Below are 19,337 nucleotides of genomic sequence, written 5' to 3'. Positions count from 1 at the left end.
TGACAGCTGTACTACGTTTCATTTATTCTGATTGTACCTGGATCTGTTGCTGAATGTGGTTAACTGATGAAAAGAAAGCTGAAAAGGTTAATTTACAGTATGTGTGCATTGACCGAGAGCCTGTGTGTGTGTGTGTGTGTGTGTGTGTGTGTGTGTGTGTGTGTGTGTGTGTGTGTGTGTGTGTGTGTGTGTGTGTGTGTGTGTGTGTGTGTTTATCCCGTGTGTGTGCATGTGTGTTTTAATGTGTTGATGTTTGTGTGTATGTATGAGTTTATTGGCTCTGAAAACGCATTAAATTTGTTACAGTTTGATAATGTTTACATTAAATTCATTTCTTTCAGACAAAACACACGTGTGTTTTAATGCCCCCCCCCCCCCCCCCCACCCCGCTTTTCCTATCCTCTTAATCGAAGAGGTTAAAGATTATTTTAGGTTACAAGACTACCTTGTCACATAGTATGTTCAAATTCTCTCCAGGCATCGTGAGTAACCCAAATTATTATTGCCAACATCGCGATAATGAGGATTCAGAAATCACCCATTTTGTCACTTCTCATCAACCGCTCATTTTTTCAGACAAACTAATATCCCATTATAGGCAATCTGGTACATAATGGAGCTAATACTCATAGACCGACATCTCGATACAATAAAATAAATAAATAAAAACATTCACCGTACTCCCTAACCCGCCCCGTGTTTGTGCAGTGGTGCATTGCATTATACACGCATAGCTCATAGTGCACTGTGCATGTGCCGGTTCAGTGGTTCCGCACAATTGGCCCCAAAATGGCGGCGTATTCTCAGTTGTCGTTACTCTCTGTATAAAGGGACTCTAGTCTACCCGTTTCCCTTGTGTCCACGATCATGTTTTTATTTGTCCTTTCTTGTACTTCAATACCTTTCTTTTCACCACTATCCCCCTCTTCCTCTCTCAATTTCCTCCTAACTATACACCCTATGTTTAATGTCTTAAATGAATAAAAAAATCAAATGAAAAAAATTAATTCCTCCTCACCACACACCACCCCATGACCACCTGTTGTCTCTTCCTCCATCTTGCCGATTTCACCTTTTTATCCCCACAGTGTTCGAGAAGTATTCACCATACTCCTTCACAATCTCTTTCAACCTTTCTCTTTTTACTCTATCCTGCTTTTGCTTGCACCGAATCCTTCAAAAAAATAAAAAATATATTCATAAAAAGGAGTGTCTCCTATCGTACTAACTAACCAAGTGTTTATATACACCTCCACGTTCTTTTGAGCTACACTCCACTTGGTTTGCCAATCTGGTTAGATTGCTTCTTCCTTTTTGAACCTCTGTCTGCAATCTTCTGCATCCTCCCAGACTCCTTGCCCTCATTTTGGAGAACACCCAGACTGTCTTTACTGTGTTTGTTTTAAAATGTTTCATCTTCCTTTTGCTTACATGTTGAATTATTTCTTCCATTACAATTCACTCTTCTTCCTGTTCAAAAGGCTGTATTCAAATCGCTCCTTCAATCATTCCCGTTCTTAAAGTTCAAAGTCTTAAATTCTTAAAGTCAATGGCTTCCTTTCTTCAATATCTTAACTTGCCTTCATATCACCCCTCCTCTAACGTAGTCAAACATATCTCCGACTTGAAAATCTCAAAAACCCCACTTTACAACAGATGTTTGTATTTCATGAATCGTTCATTTTGTCCATCTTCAGTGTCAATCTCTTCCATGTCTGTTTCCTCCTCTACTTGTACTTGCCCATACCTCCAAGCCCTATCCCTTACCAGTGTCTCGCTCCATGTCCTCTCCCTCTACTCCCTCCTACCCCCATTCCATCACCATCTTCCCCTACCCCTCCCATTCAAAACTCCACCCTCACTCCTCCTCTTCAAATCTTCCCACAACCCTCCTTCTCAAAGTTTCCCCCTCACACATTCACAAGGCTCCCTCTTCCCCCATCCCTCAATCTTCCAACTCATTCATCCTCCTCCAATCTTCCACTTCCCTCTGCCTCCTCCCCTCATATTACTCCTCACTGTGCCTCATCCCATCAGCACCTAACCTCTTATCCTCCTTCTCCTCATCCTGTCTTCTTTCCTAGCTCTTCTCTTCTGCAAGGAGTACCTCTGGCTACGGCTTCCCCTCCGCTCCCACCTTTTGTTTATATGTGTGCTCTACCATCCAGCAAACAGTAATGACTCAATTTACATCTCGCTCTAACAACAACATGGACCAACTTCCATCCACTCCTCGAAACATAAACTGGAACTATTTATGATTGTCAGGCAAAAATGACTTGAATTTCCATCTTTTGTGATGTTTTCATTGCTGCTGTTGCTATTTCCTAATGCTTTATGTGATCTTTTTCTATCTTTTAGCATCTTCTTCCAGGCCTGCGCCGTGATATTGACATAAAACTACATGACACAAGGGCAGAGCTGAAGCAAGTCAAATATTCATTGCCTCCTGAGAGCAGAAACCAATACGTCTTTCTCAATGAGGTGTGTCAGAACTTCATAACTCTAAACATAACTGAAATTTGTCGGTTATTAAATTTTTGGAAAATTATGACGACGAGCAGTCATTTAACGGATAACACTAAATTGTTTCTGTTTATAAAACATACTCTGTGTCATGGCTTATGCCCTTGAAGACTTTGTAAAGTGGTTTAAATAGTCTAAATTTTTGTTAGGTCAGTCTTTTGGGACTGCCACTAGTAACATGTAACCGAGTGCTACTTGCCTCATGGTCGGGTTGTTGGCCACTAAACCGACACCCCTCAATGGCTTTGCTAGTGGGGAGAGTGACTGTGACATCCTGCCAGGACTAAAAGCAACATCTGGCAAAAGGCGGATGAGCTACTGTAGGGAGCCAACGCCCATGCAGTGAGGAGATAGTGTCTCATAAAAACACCCATCTGGTTTGGACCGGTTCAAGCATTACCAAAGACTTTAAAAATGGTATGTGCTGCTTTCTTGCTTGAAAAGGAAAGAGCACAGACTTTCCCCATCGGTTGGCATCAATGGGAGGAGGAAATTCCTCTTGAGGAAATGCCCCGCTGAGTACAGTGAGAAAAGCGGTGCCATTGTTACGACGTTGCTGGTGCCCATGCCCAGAGTATCCCCCAAGTTCATTAGCTGTGCGACAGTGTTTGTCTCGTCAGAATGTATGTGTGTGTGTGTGTATGTGTGTGTGTGTGTGTGTGTGTGTGTGTGTGTGTGTGTGTGTGTGTGTGTGTGTGTGTGTGTGTGTGTGTGTGTGTATGTGTGTGTGTGTGTGTGTGTGTGTGTGTGTGTGTCAGCTCCAGAATAAAGCAGTATACTCCACTGACTAAAGGTATTTTAAACCAATTTCAATGGTTGCTAGAATACAGTTCAGCATGTACAATCATACTGTTGTAGCGGTTACCGGACACAATTCTTCTTGGGCAAACCAGACGGCCACGTGCGATTCCCAGAAGCCAGGGAGTTTCAAAGCAACGGTCGACTCCATTGCCGTGTTCGTAAAAGAGGTCACCAATGTGGAGCTGTGCTCCCACATCGAACTCCAACAATATGGACGCGACAACGAGCTGAGTTTCACAGAGCCGTTTATTCCGAGCTCGGCACGAAAGCACTGAACCGGGTGGCGGATGGCGACCGTGCGGCGATTATCGCCACCTCAACGACGCCACCACCCCCGACCGATACCCGATACCGCATATCCAGGACTTTTCCGCCCGTTTGGCGGGGCGGGTGATCTTCTCCAAGGTCGACCTTATTCGGGGCTACCACCAGGTACCTGTCCGGCCGGCCGACGTTCCGAAGACGGCTGTAATTACACCTTTTGGCCTCTTCAAGTTCCTCCGAATGCCGTTCGGCCTTAAGAACGCGGCCCAGGCCTTCCAGCGGCTGATGGACAGTGTGCTGCGCGATCTCACCTTTCTGTTCGTCTACCTGGATGACATTCTCATCGCCAGCACTTCCCGGGCGGAGCACCTCCTTCACCTGCACACGCTTTTTGAGCGCCTCAGCCAGAACGGCCTCATCATCAACCCGGCGAAATGCCAGTTTGGCGTGGTTGCCGTCGACTTCCTGGGACACCGCATCACGAAGTGCGGGGCCGTTCCGCTGCCGACCAAGGTGGAGGCCGTCAAAAGTTTCCCGCGCCCCCGCTCCGTCAAGGCCCTGCAGGAGTTTTTGGGTATGGTGAACTTCTACCACCGGTTCGTGCCTCGTGCCGCCCAACTCATGCGCCCCCTGTACGAGGCCCTCAGGGGTAAGCCAGCCAAGCACGACATCGCCTGGACCGAGGAGATGGACAAGGCGTTCACGGGCGCTAAGCTGGCCCTCGCCAACGCAACCATGCGAGCGCACCCGGCGCTCGATGCACCCATCACCCTTACCACGGACGCTTCCGACTACGTGGTGGGCGCCGTGCACGAGCAGTGGGTTAACGGGGCTTGGCAACCGCTGGCCTTCTTCAGCCGGCAGCTCCGCCCTAACGAGCGCAAATACAGCACGTTCAACCGCGAGCTCCTCGGCCTTTACCTGGCGGTTCGCCACTTCCGCCACCTTTTAGAGGGACGCCCATTCACGGCGTTTGTGGACCACAAACCCCTGGTCTTCGCCATGGCCAAGGTCTCAGAGCCGTGGTCGGCTCGTTAGCAGCGCCACCTCTCCACCGTGTCGGAATTCACGACGGACATCCGGCACGTCACGGGCAAGGACAATGCTGTGGCCGATTGCCTCTCCCGGTCCGTCACGGGTGCCGTCCACCTCGGCGTGGACTACGCCCGCATGGCGGCCGACCAGATCTCCGACCCCGCGGTGCAAGCCCTCCGGACAGCGGACACGGGCCTGCGGATGTCCGACGTCCCCTTCAAGGACACAGGCACAGTTCTCCTGTGCGACGTTTCCCTGGGCCAACCTCGTCCCATTGTGCCCGCTGGATGGCAACGACTCGTTTTTGACGCCATCCACGGCCTTTCCCACCCGGGCCGGAAAGCGTCGCAGAAGCTCGTGGCAGCGAAATTCGTCTGGCACGGGCTCCGGAAGGATGTCCGCGACTGGGCCAACGCCTGTGTCGCCTGCCAGCGTGCGAAGGTCCACCGGCACACCCAGGCCCCGTTGGCACCATTCGACGTGCCCGCACGGCGTTTTGACCACGTCAATGTGGACCTGGTGGGACCCCTTCGGCCCTCGCGGGGCTTCACCCATCTCCTCACGATGGTGGACAGGACCACCAGGTGGCCGGAGGCCGTCCCGCTGACGTCAACGACGTCCGCCGACGTGGCGCAGGCCTTCATCGGCACCTGGGTCGCCCGTTTCGGCGACCCCTCGGACATCTCCTCTGACAGAGGCCCACAGTTCACCTCTGAGCTTTGGGGCGCGGTCGCTCAGGCCTTGGGGGTCAAACTTCACCGCACCACGGCCTACCACCCCCAGGCCACCGGCTTGTGCGAGAGGTTTCACCGCTCAATGAAGACCGCTCTCAGGGCCAGCCTCCAGGACGACGGTTGGGCTGACAGGCTCCCGTGGGTGCTATTGGGCCTCCGGACGGCCCCTAAAGAAGACCTCCAGGCTTCTACCGCCGAGCTGGTCTACGGCCAACCACTGCGCGTGCCGGGGGAGTTCATCCCCGACGCCACCGGCCCCTGGTCCGCAGCTCGCCAACGCTCGGTCCTCCAGGAGGCCGCCAGGAGATTTGCCCCGGTGCCCACGTCTCAACATGGCTGTCCTCAACCCCTTGTCCCCCCAGCGCTTCGCACAGCGGAGTACGTTTTTGTGCGCAACGACGCACACTGGGGACTGCTCCGGCCGCCGTACGATGGGCCTTTTCGGGTCTTGAGGAGGGGCGACAAGTCGTTCGTCGTCGACATTGGCGGCAAACCGGACCATATCTCCGTGGACCGCCTCAAGCCGGCCCATTTGGACCTCGACCAACCTCCACGGTTGGCCCTTCCTCCACGGCGGGGCCGTCCCCCATCGACCAAGCCCCCCGCCCGACCATCCGCCGCCAAGGCGCCTCCCACCCCCACACGAATCGCCAGGGGTCGTTTCGGCCAGGTCATTGAGGCCCCCCACAAACTGACTCTCCCTGTACAAGTGAATTCTGGGGGGGCGCATGTAGCGGTTACCGGACACAATTCTCTTGTACCGGCCGGTGACGTAATCAGCGGGCGGTCACTCGGATTGCATACCACGCCCCGTTGGGAGGCGTGGCTTACTGTTTGAATTTGAAATATATATTGCCGCTCGGGGTAGCCATTTTTTCAGTGCTTTCGTGCCGAGCTCGGAATAAACGGCTCTGTGAAACTCAGCTCGTTGTCGCGTCCATATTGTTGGAGTTTGACATGGGAGCACAGCTCCACACTGTCACGTCCACGGTCGATGAAAACCGGCCTCAGATGTATAGCCGATCGGTCAATTCCGAGGCAGCAGTTCGAAACTTGGCGGAATATTTTTGGCGCGCATGGGACAGGAAGGGGCTGAGGTCTTACCTTTATGGACGGCCGCCACGGAGTTTATTCATCGAACCCACAAACGCAGATACGAGACAAGGAAAATTCACAATACAAAAAATGAAATGCAACAATAAAGGATTTAATGAAAATAAATGCAAGAGATAAGAATGAAAGGCGAGGTAAAAACTGTAATTCCTAATTTGAGACATCTCCACTCAGACAGGAAAACAGACAGGGGAATGATTAAATAAAAATAAAATGATGTTCTTTTTATATCAGCCGGCATTCGGCTTGCTCAACAAGACTTTTAGGAGCTTTGCTGGTCATCGAAGCTCGAAGCCCCACCGGCGGGAAGCGCACAAGAGGCCACTCCTCGGCGCCACGAACGCAAGGTCCCTTCTGAGGGCAGTCCTCCCTCGGATCCCTCAGCCATCCAGGGAAGCACAATGTGGATCCACAAACCGCCACTAACACCTCTTCCTCACAATCGCAAAAGTCCACCCGAGCTCCGAATGCTTTCCTCCAAAAAACGCACACGAGCCAGGAACAGCCAAGCCAGGGACGAAGGACAAGAGCGACCGCCCGATCCGATCGCCAGAACCAGAGAGAGCGAGAGGGGGGGGGGGGGGACGCACCCTCCTTTTCCTCCCCGACCTCCCCGATTTTTCCTCCCCGATGTCACTCTCCGACCAATCCCCGTGCCCCATTACATCATCCTCAACCAATATGCTCTCAACCAAGGACGGACTTCGGGGCGTGGCCTTTCGGTCACGATCCCCTGCAGGCGGATTCTAGCAATCGTTCGGGAATGTTCGGCTTTCTTTCGGCAATGTCGGTTTCATGGCAGTTGTTATTGTTGTTGTTGGCAAACGATCGTTTTTATGGCTGGCCCTTTTACTTGTAAAAAACAGAAGGGAAAATCATAGAAGGTAATTACATACTGGGGATTATCCTTAAGCCCTATCTAACTTAACACATAAACCACCCTCCATGTGGTGACATGCAGACACTCTTAACCTGACAGGTTACCTACTTATTACCTTGAGGGTTCTTCTTCTTTGCGTCCACAGTCCATGCTAAAACTTATACGATCTTAACTCCACTATGGCAATTCTTCACCTACCCCCACAAACCGTAACAATAATAACATAATCATAAGACTTTACACAAACAAACAAAAAAGTATATATTTTGGGGGGAAAACCCCTCCACCCCAGACACCTCTTTAGACCCCAATTTTCTAATGCCTTGAACAAACTTTGGTACATCATTGGTGGTGAAGGTTGTGGTCAAGTTTAATCGAAATCGTGTGTGTAGTTTTTGGGAAGAAAGCAAATACCTATTTTTGGGGTGTCAAACCTGGTCCCACTTTAGGTAGACCTCCTTCGACTTCGATTTTCTCAGGGCCGTGAACAAACTTTAGTTCAACATAACACATAACAAATATAATTTGTGCCAAGTTTGGTCCCAATCCTATCAGCGGTTTCGGAGAAGAAGTTGCAAGTGTTTACGGACTGACGGACGATGCGCCATGACATAAGCTCCCCTGGAACTACGTTCCAGGTGAGCGAAAATGACTTGTTTTCGTAAAGTATCAACATATTCTTTGCAAAATTCCCCTTAAAAAGCAGCAATTGTTGAACCTTGTCTTTTCTGTGCAGCTTATTACAGAATACACCAAAGTGGTCCATGGCTCAGCGATGGGCGAGTATGGTTGTGACTTCCCCGAGGCCATGAAAATGTATTCAATGGCCCGCGACTACTTTGCGAAATGGCTTAATCTTGTGAGGGTTCGTGAGATGCGATGTAAGTACTGATGAATGATTTGTTTCAGCAAGAGGTTTCTCCACAAAGAAGAATTAACTTATTATTGATAAATAATAAATAAAAATATTTGAAAAAGAAGACAATTTCACTTCTTCTTTTTTTTAGAGCATCTTTGAATATTTGCAAATTTGTAGAAATGAGTTGTGGTATGCCCTTTTTAGCTCATATTTGTAGAGCATCTTTGAATATTTGCAAATTTGTAGAAATGAGTTGTGGTATGCCCTTTCAGCTCATATTTATCAACAATATTATTTTTGTTTTACACCTTTACGAAATCATTTGTGTGATAACCTTAATATTACCCCCAAAAACGATTTCTGGAAACGACCGGTTGAGATCGCCTGCTACCTTAGGACCATTGGCTTTGCAAACACGTGGGGTCGAGGCGACAGCAACAACAAAAAAGGATCCATAACCGATTAAAGATGTGATGGTTATACTTAACGCTTTTGTTGTACATCTGTAGTCACACCGTATTCCCACAGGGAAAAGCAGAATATGAGAAAACAGCAAGTTTACATTTAATGTCATGGATGCGTTGCGAGAAAGTGCAACATTAAGCAAAACTATGTCAAGTAGACGAGATATTCCCATACACGTAATGTTATAATGGCAGATACGCTCCCAGGGCACATTTTCGGTCACCCTAACATAACTTTAACCTCACGTAACTACATATTGAACCACCTTTAAAGGCCATTTTTCCCGCAGAGCAGGGGTTGGCCTTTTTGGGGCACCGTGGCCCCCTTTTTGAAGCAAAGTTTTATGGCCGGATGCTCTTCCTGCCGCCAACCCAACCCTGTTAGTCGCCTCTTGCGACACACATGGAATTACCAGTGAACTGGTACTCAATTTGCTGACCTCAGAAGGATGACAGGCTGAGTCAACCCCCCTCGCGTTAATTCAGTGATCCACCGGGATTCGAACCCAGGATCCTAGGATCCCAATCCGGCACGCGAAGTGTTGAAAGGATTTTCAAAGGTCGAATGGGGTCTCACAGGTGTAATTTTATGTCTAAAGGGGTCTCAAAGGTGTAATGTTAGGTCTAAAGGGTCAGAATTGTCTGACTGGATTCGCAAGGATGTAATTTTTGGTCTAAAGGGTCAGAATTATCTGAAGGGGGTCTCAAGGGTGTAATTTTAGGTCTAAAGGGTCAGAATTGTCTGAAGGGGTCTCAAAGGTGTAATTTTTGGTGTAAAGGGTCAGAATTGTCTGAAAGGGGTCTCAAGGGTGTAATTTTAGGTCTAAAGGGTCAGAATTGTCTGAAGGGGTCTAAAGGGTTTTAAAATGTATAAAAAGGATCTAAATGTCAATGGGGTCTAAATGGTATTAATAGGCTTGAAAGGTGGAAAGGTATAAAAGGGTCAAAAGGTAAGAAAGGGTTCTTCGAGGTTATAATGGGTCTAACAGGATTTTATTGGTATTAGGGGTTCTTCAAAAATCATGTTAAAATTTTATTTTGTTTATTTATTTTTAATTAATTGATTTAATTTATTTATTTATTATAAATTATTTATTTTTAATAAAATTTAAAAAAAATTCATTGTATATTTCATTTCATTTATTTAAAAAAGATTTTATTTAGAATTATTATCAACAGGGTCGAAAGAGATTCTTAAATGTCTAAGGGTTCTAAAGGATCTTAAAAGATCTTAGGGTCCGAAAGGCTCTTCGGGTTCTTATGGTTCTAAAGGGTGTGTTAAGGATCTTGATGGGTCTTAGGGTCTTAATGGTCTCAATGGGGTATAAAGGTATATAGGAGTCAATATAATACACCTATTCATGTTCTGTGGGGACAAACGGACCCAAGTGCAATACCCTCTCCTCTGGCGAGGGTAATAAAAGGCAGGTTGGATCAGTTGGTAGCACATTTTGAACGGGAGTCAAAGATTGATTTTTGGGAAATAAAAAAAAATCTCCATTTTGATTTGAGTTACAGACCCGTCGTTTTTTAATGTTATTTCCTCCATTTTTGGGGGGCATAAAGTATCCCATCTGCAGTTAGGTTGTGGAATTGAAACATACCATGATGTCTTTCAAAAAGAGTCGGTAATTGTATTCAATTACTCTTGCCATGCCAAATTTGCTGCTTCTGCTTAACTGTTTGATATAGCACGAATCGTAATATCAAAAGTCTCCTTCCAGTGAAATGCAAGCCTCAAATGAATAATGACGTGAGACTGGGAATGCAAGGATAATGGACTAAATGGCCTCATATGTATAATTTTCATTTCTTGTATTTAAATTTGAGATGCATATTTTTAGTAAATGATTTGTTTGTCAGCAAACAACCCTATTGTACACTGCTCCTTTCCTATTCCATATCCAGGCACTGCATGACGCCATCGCCGGGGATCGGAGGGGGCCCAGAGTTGACGTGCTCCGAAAAGGAGAACTCAGTTTTCACTCCCTTTGTTTGTTTGTTTTCTTGTTTGTTTGTCCGGGCGATATCTCAGCCATCCTTTGCAGGGAAGCTGAAAGCTAGGAAGCTGAAAGTTCGAAACAATAGTGAGCACGTGCTTTGACAAAACGGTATTTTAAAATTAATCAATTGCTTAATTAATTACTTAATTATTATCGATTTATGAAGTACTTATTTACTTTCTTTCTCGTCTGGGCAATCTCAGGCACCTTTTGAGCTAGGAATCTGATATTTGGACTTGACAGTGACCAAGTTATTTGGCGATAAGGGTATTTTTGATTTTTTGATTAATCAATACATCAATTATTTATTTAATTTTTCTATTAATTACATAATTAATTAATTTCAAAAAGTTCCAGATTATAAGGAAGCAGTGGTGGTTTTGGTATACTATTGCCAATTGATTAAGAAATTAATTATTTTACGATTATTATTTATTTTAATTATGCAATTAATCCATTCATTATTGTCCACCGCTCCCTCCCAGTTCCGTCTCCATGTGCTGCAAAGATGTCACACTAGATTTATATATGTTATTTATTTATTTGGAATGGGGGTGGTGTACTTTGAATGTAGCTCTACTTGTTTCGTTTTTCCTCCTGTATTCATGAAAAACGACCCACTGATGATTTTGTATTTGTTATTTTGCCAGGGAATCAAAACCTACAAGGCACTGTCAGAAATTTCATGACACAGAACACAGGTCGAGAACTTCCAGGTTTCATCAGCTTCCACATGTTTGAAAACCTGGCCCGACAACATATCACAACCCTGGAAAAGCCAGCACTTGATATTTTGAGAGAAGTAGCAGGCAAGTTATCATAAAAATGTCTTTGTTTTCAATTGTTAATTTAACCAGAACAGTTGATTTCAAAAAATATTTTGAAAGAGATAGAAAATGGGAGCAGTTCAGAGGAAAGGTGGGTTGATACCAACAAATTATTCTATCGTGTAATATACTGTGATGAGTATGATTTGTTGGTGGACCATGTAGTTGTCAGGCATTGCACAAATCTGAATTTAGAATTGTAGGTACTGTTACGTGCTCCTCCCCAAACCCCGACCACGGTGTACCTCCGAGCCCCGAGAGGAGTCACGACAGAAAGATGTGTTATTCTGTATGTCAAAGATCAATGGTGAAACCATACCAATTGTTACCAACAAACAAGTATTGTATTAAGATCACACAAGAATAACAGTACAAAAAACAATAGTAATCAATTGTACAACAAATATATCATTCCTATGATGGTACCATCAGTTTCGTACAATATAACTCACTGTGCTCCAAGTGAGCGAAAAGAACATCCCCAATGTCTCTATCCCGGCTTCAGGCCAAAGTTGATCCACGCTCCAGTGATAGTCAGAATGATGTCGAATCGAGACCAGAATCCTGTTCGGTTGACAGTGACAGTCACGCTGCCAAAGATGCGTAAAGGTGCCCTGAAGGCAACTGGGAAATCACCCCTTTGGATATGGACGTTCAACGGCTCCCTTTATGGCGAACTGAAAATTTCCACTCAAAATCCACGTTACACACACACACCAGCTTAACTTCTGGATGCGGTGAAATGGTTGAAGCGAGGCAAAGCTTATCATGTGCTTGTTAAAGTGGACATCTCTCTCTGACCATTCTCAGGGAGCCTGCTCAGCGTCGACGAGTCTGGCATTTCACTCGGGCCAACTGGCACGGTCTTCAAGCAGCCATCAATCATCAGGACTGGTCTCCCATCTCTACCACCTCTGACATCAACTCATCCTGGGAATTCTTCCAAAGTAAATTGCTCTCTCTCATGCACAGAGTTATCCCATCTCGTCTTCAGTTGTCATACCCTTCCTCCCGTCCATGGTACACGGAATCTTGTGGTAAGGCTGTTGCTCAGAAACAACTTGCCTTCGTCTCCTGGAAAGCAAATCCAGCGGAAGGAAATCTCATTTCCTTTCACAAAGCCCGAAACAAGTGTGTGTCCACCCTCAGGAGAGCCAGGAAACAATAACTCTCCGTTCTCAAGACCAAACTCTCTTATCTGTCTCCCTCTTCCAAATTGTGGTGGCGTCTGGTCAAATCTGTTTCTGGTGCTTGTTCCCCCTCCATCCCCTCCCTTACCTCAAATGGCTACACAGCTGACTCTGCACGTGAAAAAGCTGAATGCCTGAAACTCTGTGTTTGCCTCTAAATCTTGTATCCCAAACCCATCCCTCTCTGTACCCACCGTACCCAGTCGTACCGAGCTGCTCCTGGACTCCGTGTCCTTTCCTCCTGACAAGGTGGAAAAGTTTCTGTCAACCCTCGACTCTGATTCTGCAACTGGACCTGACGGCATCAGCCCACGGGTCCTAAAATCCTGTTCTTCCGCTCTTTCACTCCCTCTCTGTTCTCTTCACCCTCTCTTTTGCTCAAGGTCAACTGCCATCTGCTTGGAAATCAGCCAACATCACCGCTTTACACAAAAAAGGTGCAAAAACAGATCCTAGCAACTACAGACCAATCGGCCTTCTCCCAATTATCAGCAAAGTCATGGAATCCATCATTGCTTCGGATATTAAATCTTTCCTCTTCTCCAATGGCTTGATCTCTGATCATCAATTTGGTTTCAGACCAGGTTACTCGACTCTGGACATGCTGCCTCTGCTGTCTCAACAATGGATGGAGGTCCTCAATGCCAAACAGGAAATTAGAGCTGTCTCCCTCGACATATCACATGCCTTCGATACGGTCTGGCACCCCGCTCTGCTCACCAAACTCTCCTCCTTTGGTATCCATGGAAATCTCCACGCATGGCTGGCGGACTTCCTCGCGGGTCGTAGTCAACGTGTGGCCCTGAATGAGTTTCTCTCATCTCCTCTTCCTGTTCAGGCTGGAGTTCCCCAAGGCAGTGTTCTGGGCCCTGTGCTTTTTCTGGTCTTCATCAATGATCTTCTGACTCTCTTGAAAATCCTCTCGATCTCTTTGCTGATGACTCCACTCTCTGCCGCTCCATGCCTCATCCCTCAGATCGGCAGTCTGCAGCCTCCTCACTCTCTGCATACCTGGACAAAATCACAAACTGGGCAAACAAGTGGAACATGTCTTTCAATCCTGACAAATCTCACACTCTTACGATGTCTCTCTGAAAAGACCGACTGGACAACCCTCCCATCTACTTTGTGAATAATCCTCTCCAAGAAGTTCTGTCACTCACGCTTTTGGGTCTCACTATCTGCCATGATCTTTCCTGGGAAAACCACATTTCCAAGCTGGCCTCCAAAGCCAGTCACCGACTGGGCATCCTCCGTCGTGCGAAGTCCTTCCTTGGCACACCTGAGCTCCTCACCACATACAAGGCTTTCATCCGCAGCTCAATGGAGGACTGCTCTCCCCTCTGGGCTGGTGCTCCTGCCTCACACCTACCTTATCTTCACGCTGTTGAAACCAAAGTGTTCAGAATCATTGGAATCTCCCGCGATGACGCTATCTCCGAGGGCCTTTCACTTACTCACGGCAGGCAGGTTGGTGGTCTTTCCGTCTTCTACCGACTCCTCTCCGGCCTTGCTCCCCCAGCTCTCTCTGGGCTCTGTCCCCCAAATATTCCTACAGGTCGCACAAGATCTGCCTGCAACCCTCTTATGGTTAAACTGCCAAAATCAAGACTCTCTGCTCACCTTCACTCCTTCATTCCTCTTTTCTCCCACCTCTGGAACAAACTCCCTCACTCTCTTCAATCCCACTTCTCCCTCCAGGTCTTTAAAACAGCTGTTCACCACCATCTCTTATCTTCCCCAATCCAAAACCTTGATCTTTTCTACCCCCGCTAATTTCACCCCAAATCCACTTTTTTGAAATACCAACTTCTTTCCTGGAAGTCCTTGGTGTCCTTGCGTTTGATACCTTTTGAAAATAGTAATCTCTATTTCCCCCAAACGACAACAATAATAGTACATTGAATCAAAAATGTTTACAGTGGATGAAAACCACAACAACGGAAGTGACGAATCCGTAACAGTTGCCATCCCATTCATTCTCTGCATTCAACAGTATTTCCATATATCTCTTCCATCTTCCTTTAATTCCATCTGGGTCCATAACGATTTGTCCCACTTCATCATTCAAACAACTCACCCCCATCACATCACACCTCGCTTTCGATATCTGCTTTGCAATCCTGAATACCGCTCTCTGACCCTCTTCCGAATCCAAGCGTTCTCCGAACATTTTCCTCCATGCCTCCTGCGCCTTTGCTACCTCTTTTTTTGCAGCCTTCTTGGCTGCCTTATAACTTTCATGCTCTGCTGTTTCTGCTCCCGTACCCTTCGCCTTCTGCCACTCCTTGAACTTCTTCCTCTTCTCGTCAATCCTCTTTCCAACTTCATCATCCCACCACCATGTTTCCGAGTGCCTCGGTGGTCCTTTTGTCCATCCACATACCTCACCTACGGCTCCCAACAGACTAGCTTTCATTGACATCCAACCACTTTCAAGCTCAACCACATCATCCTCTACCCTACTCAGCCTCTCTTTTAATGCCTCCCTTACTGTCACCTCTTTCAACCTCTACACCTTCATTCTCGGTTGGTACTTCATCCGCCGAGCTCTCCTCGCACCTTTCACCCTTATGTCGCAGACAACCAAGTGGTGCTGTGAAACAGCCTCCTCCCCCGGGATCACCTTTGTGTCCCGGAGGTGCCCCCTATCTCGCCTACGACAGGTAGTCAACGGTTGTCGTCGACCCACCTGACGTGTATTTAACAGGCTTATTATCCTCTTTCTGGAACTGAGTATTACAAATCAACAAATCAGCTCCATCAGCAAACTCCAAAATCCTTTCACCTTTTCCATTTCTCACACCATATCCGTAACCCCCATGAACTCCCTCAAAACCATCCATACTCCTTCCCACATGTCCATTTAGGTCTCCTCCTACCACAACAACTTCCTCATCTTTCACGTTTTCAATCAGCTTCTCTATCGCACACCGGAACTTGTCCTTCTTTTCATCGCTCCGACCAACCTGCGGAGCATATCCTGAGATGACGTTCACCAAGAGCTTTCCAATCATCATTTTCACCATCATCAACCTATCACTCACTCTAGTCACACTCACCACACTGTCTACAAACTCCTCAGAAAACAGGACACCAACACCATTCATGCCCTCCAGGCACCCTTGCCACACAAACTTGTATTTCTGTCCCTGCCTACCCTTCACCATTCTCACACCACTTCCCTTCCATCTCGTCTCTTGCACACAACATATGTCCACTCTTCTTCTGACCAATACTTCCACAACTTCTCCTGATCTCCCTGTCATTGTCCCTGCATTCCATGTCCCAAACCTCAGAAACCGATCTCCACTTCAGGCTGGACCCTGCCCATATGTTGTTGTAATTGTCATGGTTCTCTTTTTGAGGCAATGTTTTTATAGCCGGATGCCCTTCCTGATGCCAACCCTCCTAGTAATCTCTTACGACACGCAGGGATACGGTGTACCTATTCTAATCCAGGGTACACACTGGGAAACGTTTAAAACATGGAAATTCTGAGGGGTGGGGGGTGGGGGGGGCATCACGGCTGCGGGGGCCCCGTCAGCACCACGCCACGTTTGCCCGGTCAGCACCACGGCAGCCCGGCCAGCACCACACCCTTGGAAAGGACTTCGATGCACGTTGGCCCGGTCGGCCCAGAGCCTGGTGCGAAGTCCAAGGACATCAGCACGTCATCCGAAAACAGCTCCGGTTGGTGCGAACCACTCAGTCAATGGCGCGAACCAGGTCCCGACACGCCCTTGCCCGCTTGGCCCCGATGAAAGCCTCGCTTGGTGTTCTCCAAACAGAGGCAAAATCGCCCAAGCCGCGCTGGATTTCGGCAGCGGAAGCCTTGCTCGCTCGGCCCTGATGAAGGCCTCGCTGGGTGTTCTCCAAACAGGGGCAGAATCGCCTAAGCCGCGCTGGATTTCAGCGGCGGAAAGCAGCCACGAAGCGACGATATTCGGTCGGGCCTTTCGTTGAATCTATGCTGCTGAATATCACACACGTCGGCCCGGTCGGCCCAGAGCCCGGCGCGAAGTCCAAGGACATCAGCACGTCATCCGAAAACAGCTCCGAAAAACTCTTCCTCCGAGCTGCTCTTGAACCTCATCAGGAATCGTCCCGGTTCATCTCAGGCCTCCACGTCCTAGCGCAGGACACTGCAGGCTGCACTGGTCCTTAGTTTGGAAAAGATTATTCCGGGGCGATTGGCCGCGCTGAGGGTGGTGGTGTCCTCGACCCCACTGACCTTGGTCAAGGTGTACGCTCCTACGACGGTGGGAGAAAGAGTGGAGCTCCTGCGCCAGTTGGGGCCCCTCCTCTCCACCTCTGGCCCCGTGATCGTCGGGGGAGATTTGGACAGGTTGTTTGGACAGGTTGCCCCTGGAGGTTCGACTGTCCGACTGTATTATAATATATATAATGATATGTATATATATTATATATTGTCGTTGTTGTGAAAATCAACTAAGTCCACAACTTTGTCCCATAGGTAGGGTTTAATCACAATCAGATCTTTAGCATCATCCTGTAAAATACAATCATGCAATAGATATCAGGATCTTGGCATCATATAGGAAGGATCGATTATATTAGTCAATGCAAGCAAGCCTAGAATATATGTGCGGGTACGTACCATTCAAGACTACATGTCATAGTAAAATGTCACAGGAGTGGCTCAACGTCGCGGACGTCCGAGGTCTTATAGACGCCCCTCTGCGGTTTTAGTGGGCATCACTCCTGGGTTCACCTTTGATACATTTTCACTACATTCTCCCCGCCGTTAGAACTACACTGCCGCTAGGCAGGAATCAAGCGTGCGTCAGCATTAATTGATTGGGGATGTCATTCCATGTCAGTCGGTCCATCCGTAGCGGTCAGGGTGGCGAATTACCCTGCCAGCACGTGTCCGGAAACTACCGGGTACGGCCTCCCCAAGCCCGGAGTCCCCTGCTTCGGAGTAGCCGCTGGAGGCAGGTTTCGGAGGGGGCACCTCAGAGCCTTCAGGCAGGGGTGTATTTGACGAAGGAAGGGATGGCAGATGTTCCATAGAGGAAGCTTCGGGAGAGTCCATAGACTCGTAGATCGGTTTGTCGATATCCCTATGAGGTTCGATGACCCCACATGGGGCTAGATGGCGTACGGAGACAGTGGACTCGCGTCCATCTGCCGTCATCACACGAGCATGCTCGGGGTTAGCCTGGAGTACCTGCACCTTATCCACTAAGGGGTCGTACTTGCTTGTGCGAACCGCACTTTTGAGATAGGCCGGCCCCGGCTCAGCGAGCCAACTGGGTAAAGATCGGATACTACCCGAGCTTCTAGGGTGGTGGAACAGTCTTTCGTGAGGAGTCTGGTTGGTGGCCGTACATAGTAGAGCCCTGATCGAGTTCAGCGCAGCAGGTAGCGACCAAGCCCATTTATCGAGGCCACGGCCGAGGGTCCTGAGGCTTAGCATGACAGCCCTCCATATAATCCCATTGAAGCGTTCGACCTGCCCATTCGCCTGGGGTCTGTACGGTGTGGTGTAACTCGAAGCGACATTATTTTGGAGCAAGTAACCTCTCACTTCCTGAGACAGGAACACCGCACCCCGATCGGTATGCACGTAGGCCGGATACCCAAACATAGAAAACAAATTCTGCAGGCACCGTATGACCGTGGCAGCCGTCATATCCACGCACGTGTAAGCAAAAGGGAATCGCGAGTACTCATCAACGATAGTGAGCAGATAACGAGAGTTACTCGACACCGGCAGCGGCCCTTTGAAATCCATTCCCAATCTCTCCCACGGTCTAGTAGCCCTAACCAGCGTCCCCATGGGAGGGTTGTAAAAACGCGGTTTGAGTTCCGCACATATAGCGCAGTCGCGGCAGATCCGGCGGATGTCCTCAATCAAGTACGGAAGATTACCACTACGCACAAAATGAGCGAAACGCGTCACCCCAGGATGACACATAGTGCCGTGCAAAGTGCACAGACCCTCCAGAGTTATGATAGCCGCGCACGTAGCCGGCCTTGATAAGGCGTCGGCGACCAGGTTATCCTTCCCCCGGGCGATATGTGATGGTGTAGCAGAAGTCGGCGAGTTCGATACGCCAGCGAGTGATTTTGTCATTCTTAATGCGTTGAGCATTTTAGGTGTCGTACATGAACGCTACGCTTTGTTGGTCCGTGATGATTTGGAAGCTCCGCCCGAGTAGGTACGGGCGCCATCGCCGAATCGACGATCGCGTACGCTTCCTTTTCGACAGACGGAGTGAGAGTCCGCGAAAAGAAAGCCACAGGGCGCCCCCCCCCCCCCCCCCCGGGAGAGTGTCGCCGCTATCGCATAATCCGAGGCATCACTTTCTAAGACGAAAGATTCGCTCTCGTCGATCGTCGCCACAGCGGTGCCAGCGATGTCGGCCTTAAGGCCCCCAAAGGCTGCCAAGGCGGCTGGGCTCATGGGGAACGTGTCGCAGGCCACAAGGGGGCGGAGCTTCATGGAGAAATTTTGCACCCACTTAGAATAATGGGCGAACAGCCCGAGAGCATGCTTCAGCGAAGCTCGATCGCTAGGCGGAGCCATATCGAGCAAAGGTCACAGACGCTCCTTATCTGGAGCGACATTGCCATGGGCCACGGTGTACCCCAGAAGATCTATCGTGCGTAGA

The 19,337-nt window shown here is 48.4% G+C and overlaps 1 protein-coding gene across 1 annotated transcript in view; it reads left to right on the top strand.

Annotated features, from left to right (window-relative positions):
- The window catches only part of LOC137423639 (interferon-induced GTP-binding protein Mx3), a 137,408-nt gene that overhangs the window by 98,420 nt on the left and 19,651 nt on the right, over nucleotides 1-19,337 (top strand). The window contains exons 9-10 of the mRNA XM_078773932.1: nucleotides 8,090-8,234; nucleotides 11,330-11,488. Of these exons, the coding sequence (XP_078630058.1) occupies nucleotides 8,090-8,234; nucleotides 11,330-11,488 (304 nt within the window). The remainder of the gene's footprint in view (nucleotides 1-8,089; nucleotides 8,235-11,329; nucleotides 11,489-19,337) is intronic.

Source organism: Myxine glutinosa, chromosome 3 (assembly GCF_964187855.1).
Source record: "Myxine glutinosa chromosome 3, kmMyxGlut1.1, whole genome shotgun sequence".
In the NCBI taxonomy this organism is placed as follows: domain Eukaryota; kingdom Metazoa; phylum Chordata; class Myxini; order Myxiniformes; family Myxinidae; genus Myxine; species Myxine glutinosa.
Note: the sequence above shows the minus strand (reverse complement) of the source record. Positions and strands in the feature narration are given on the sequence as shown.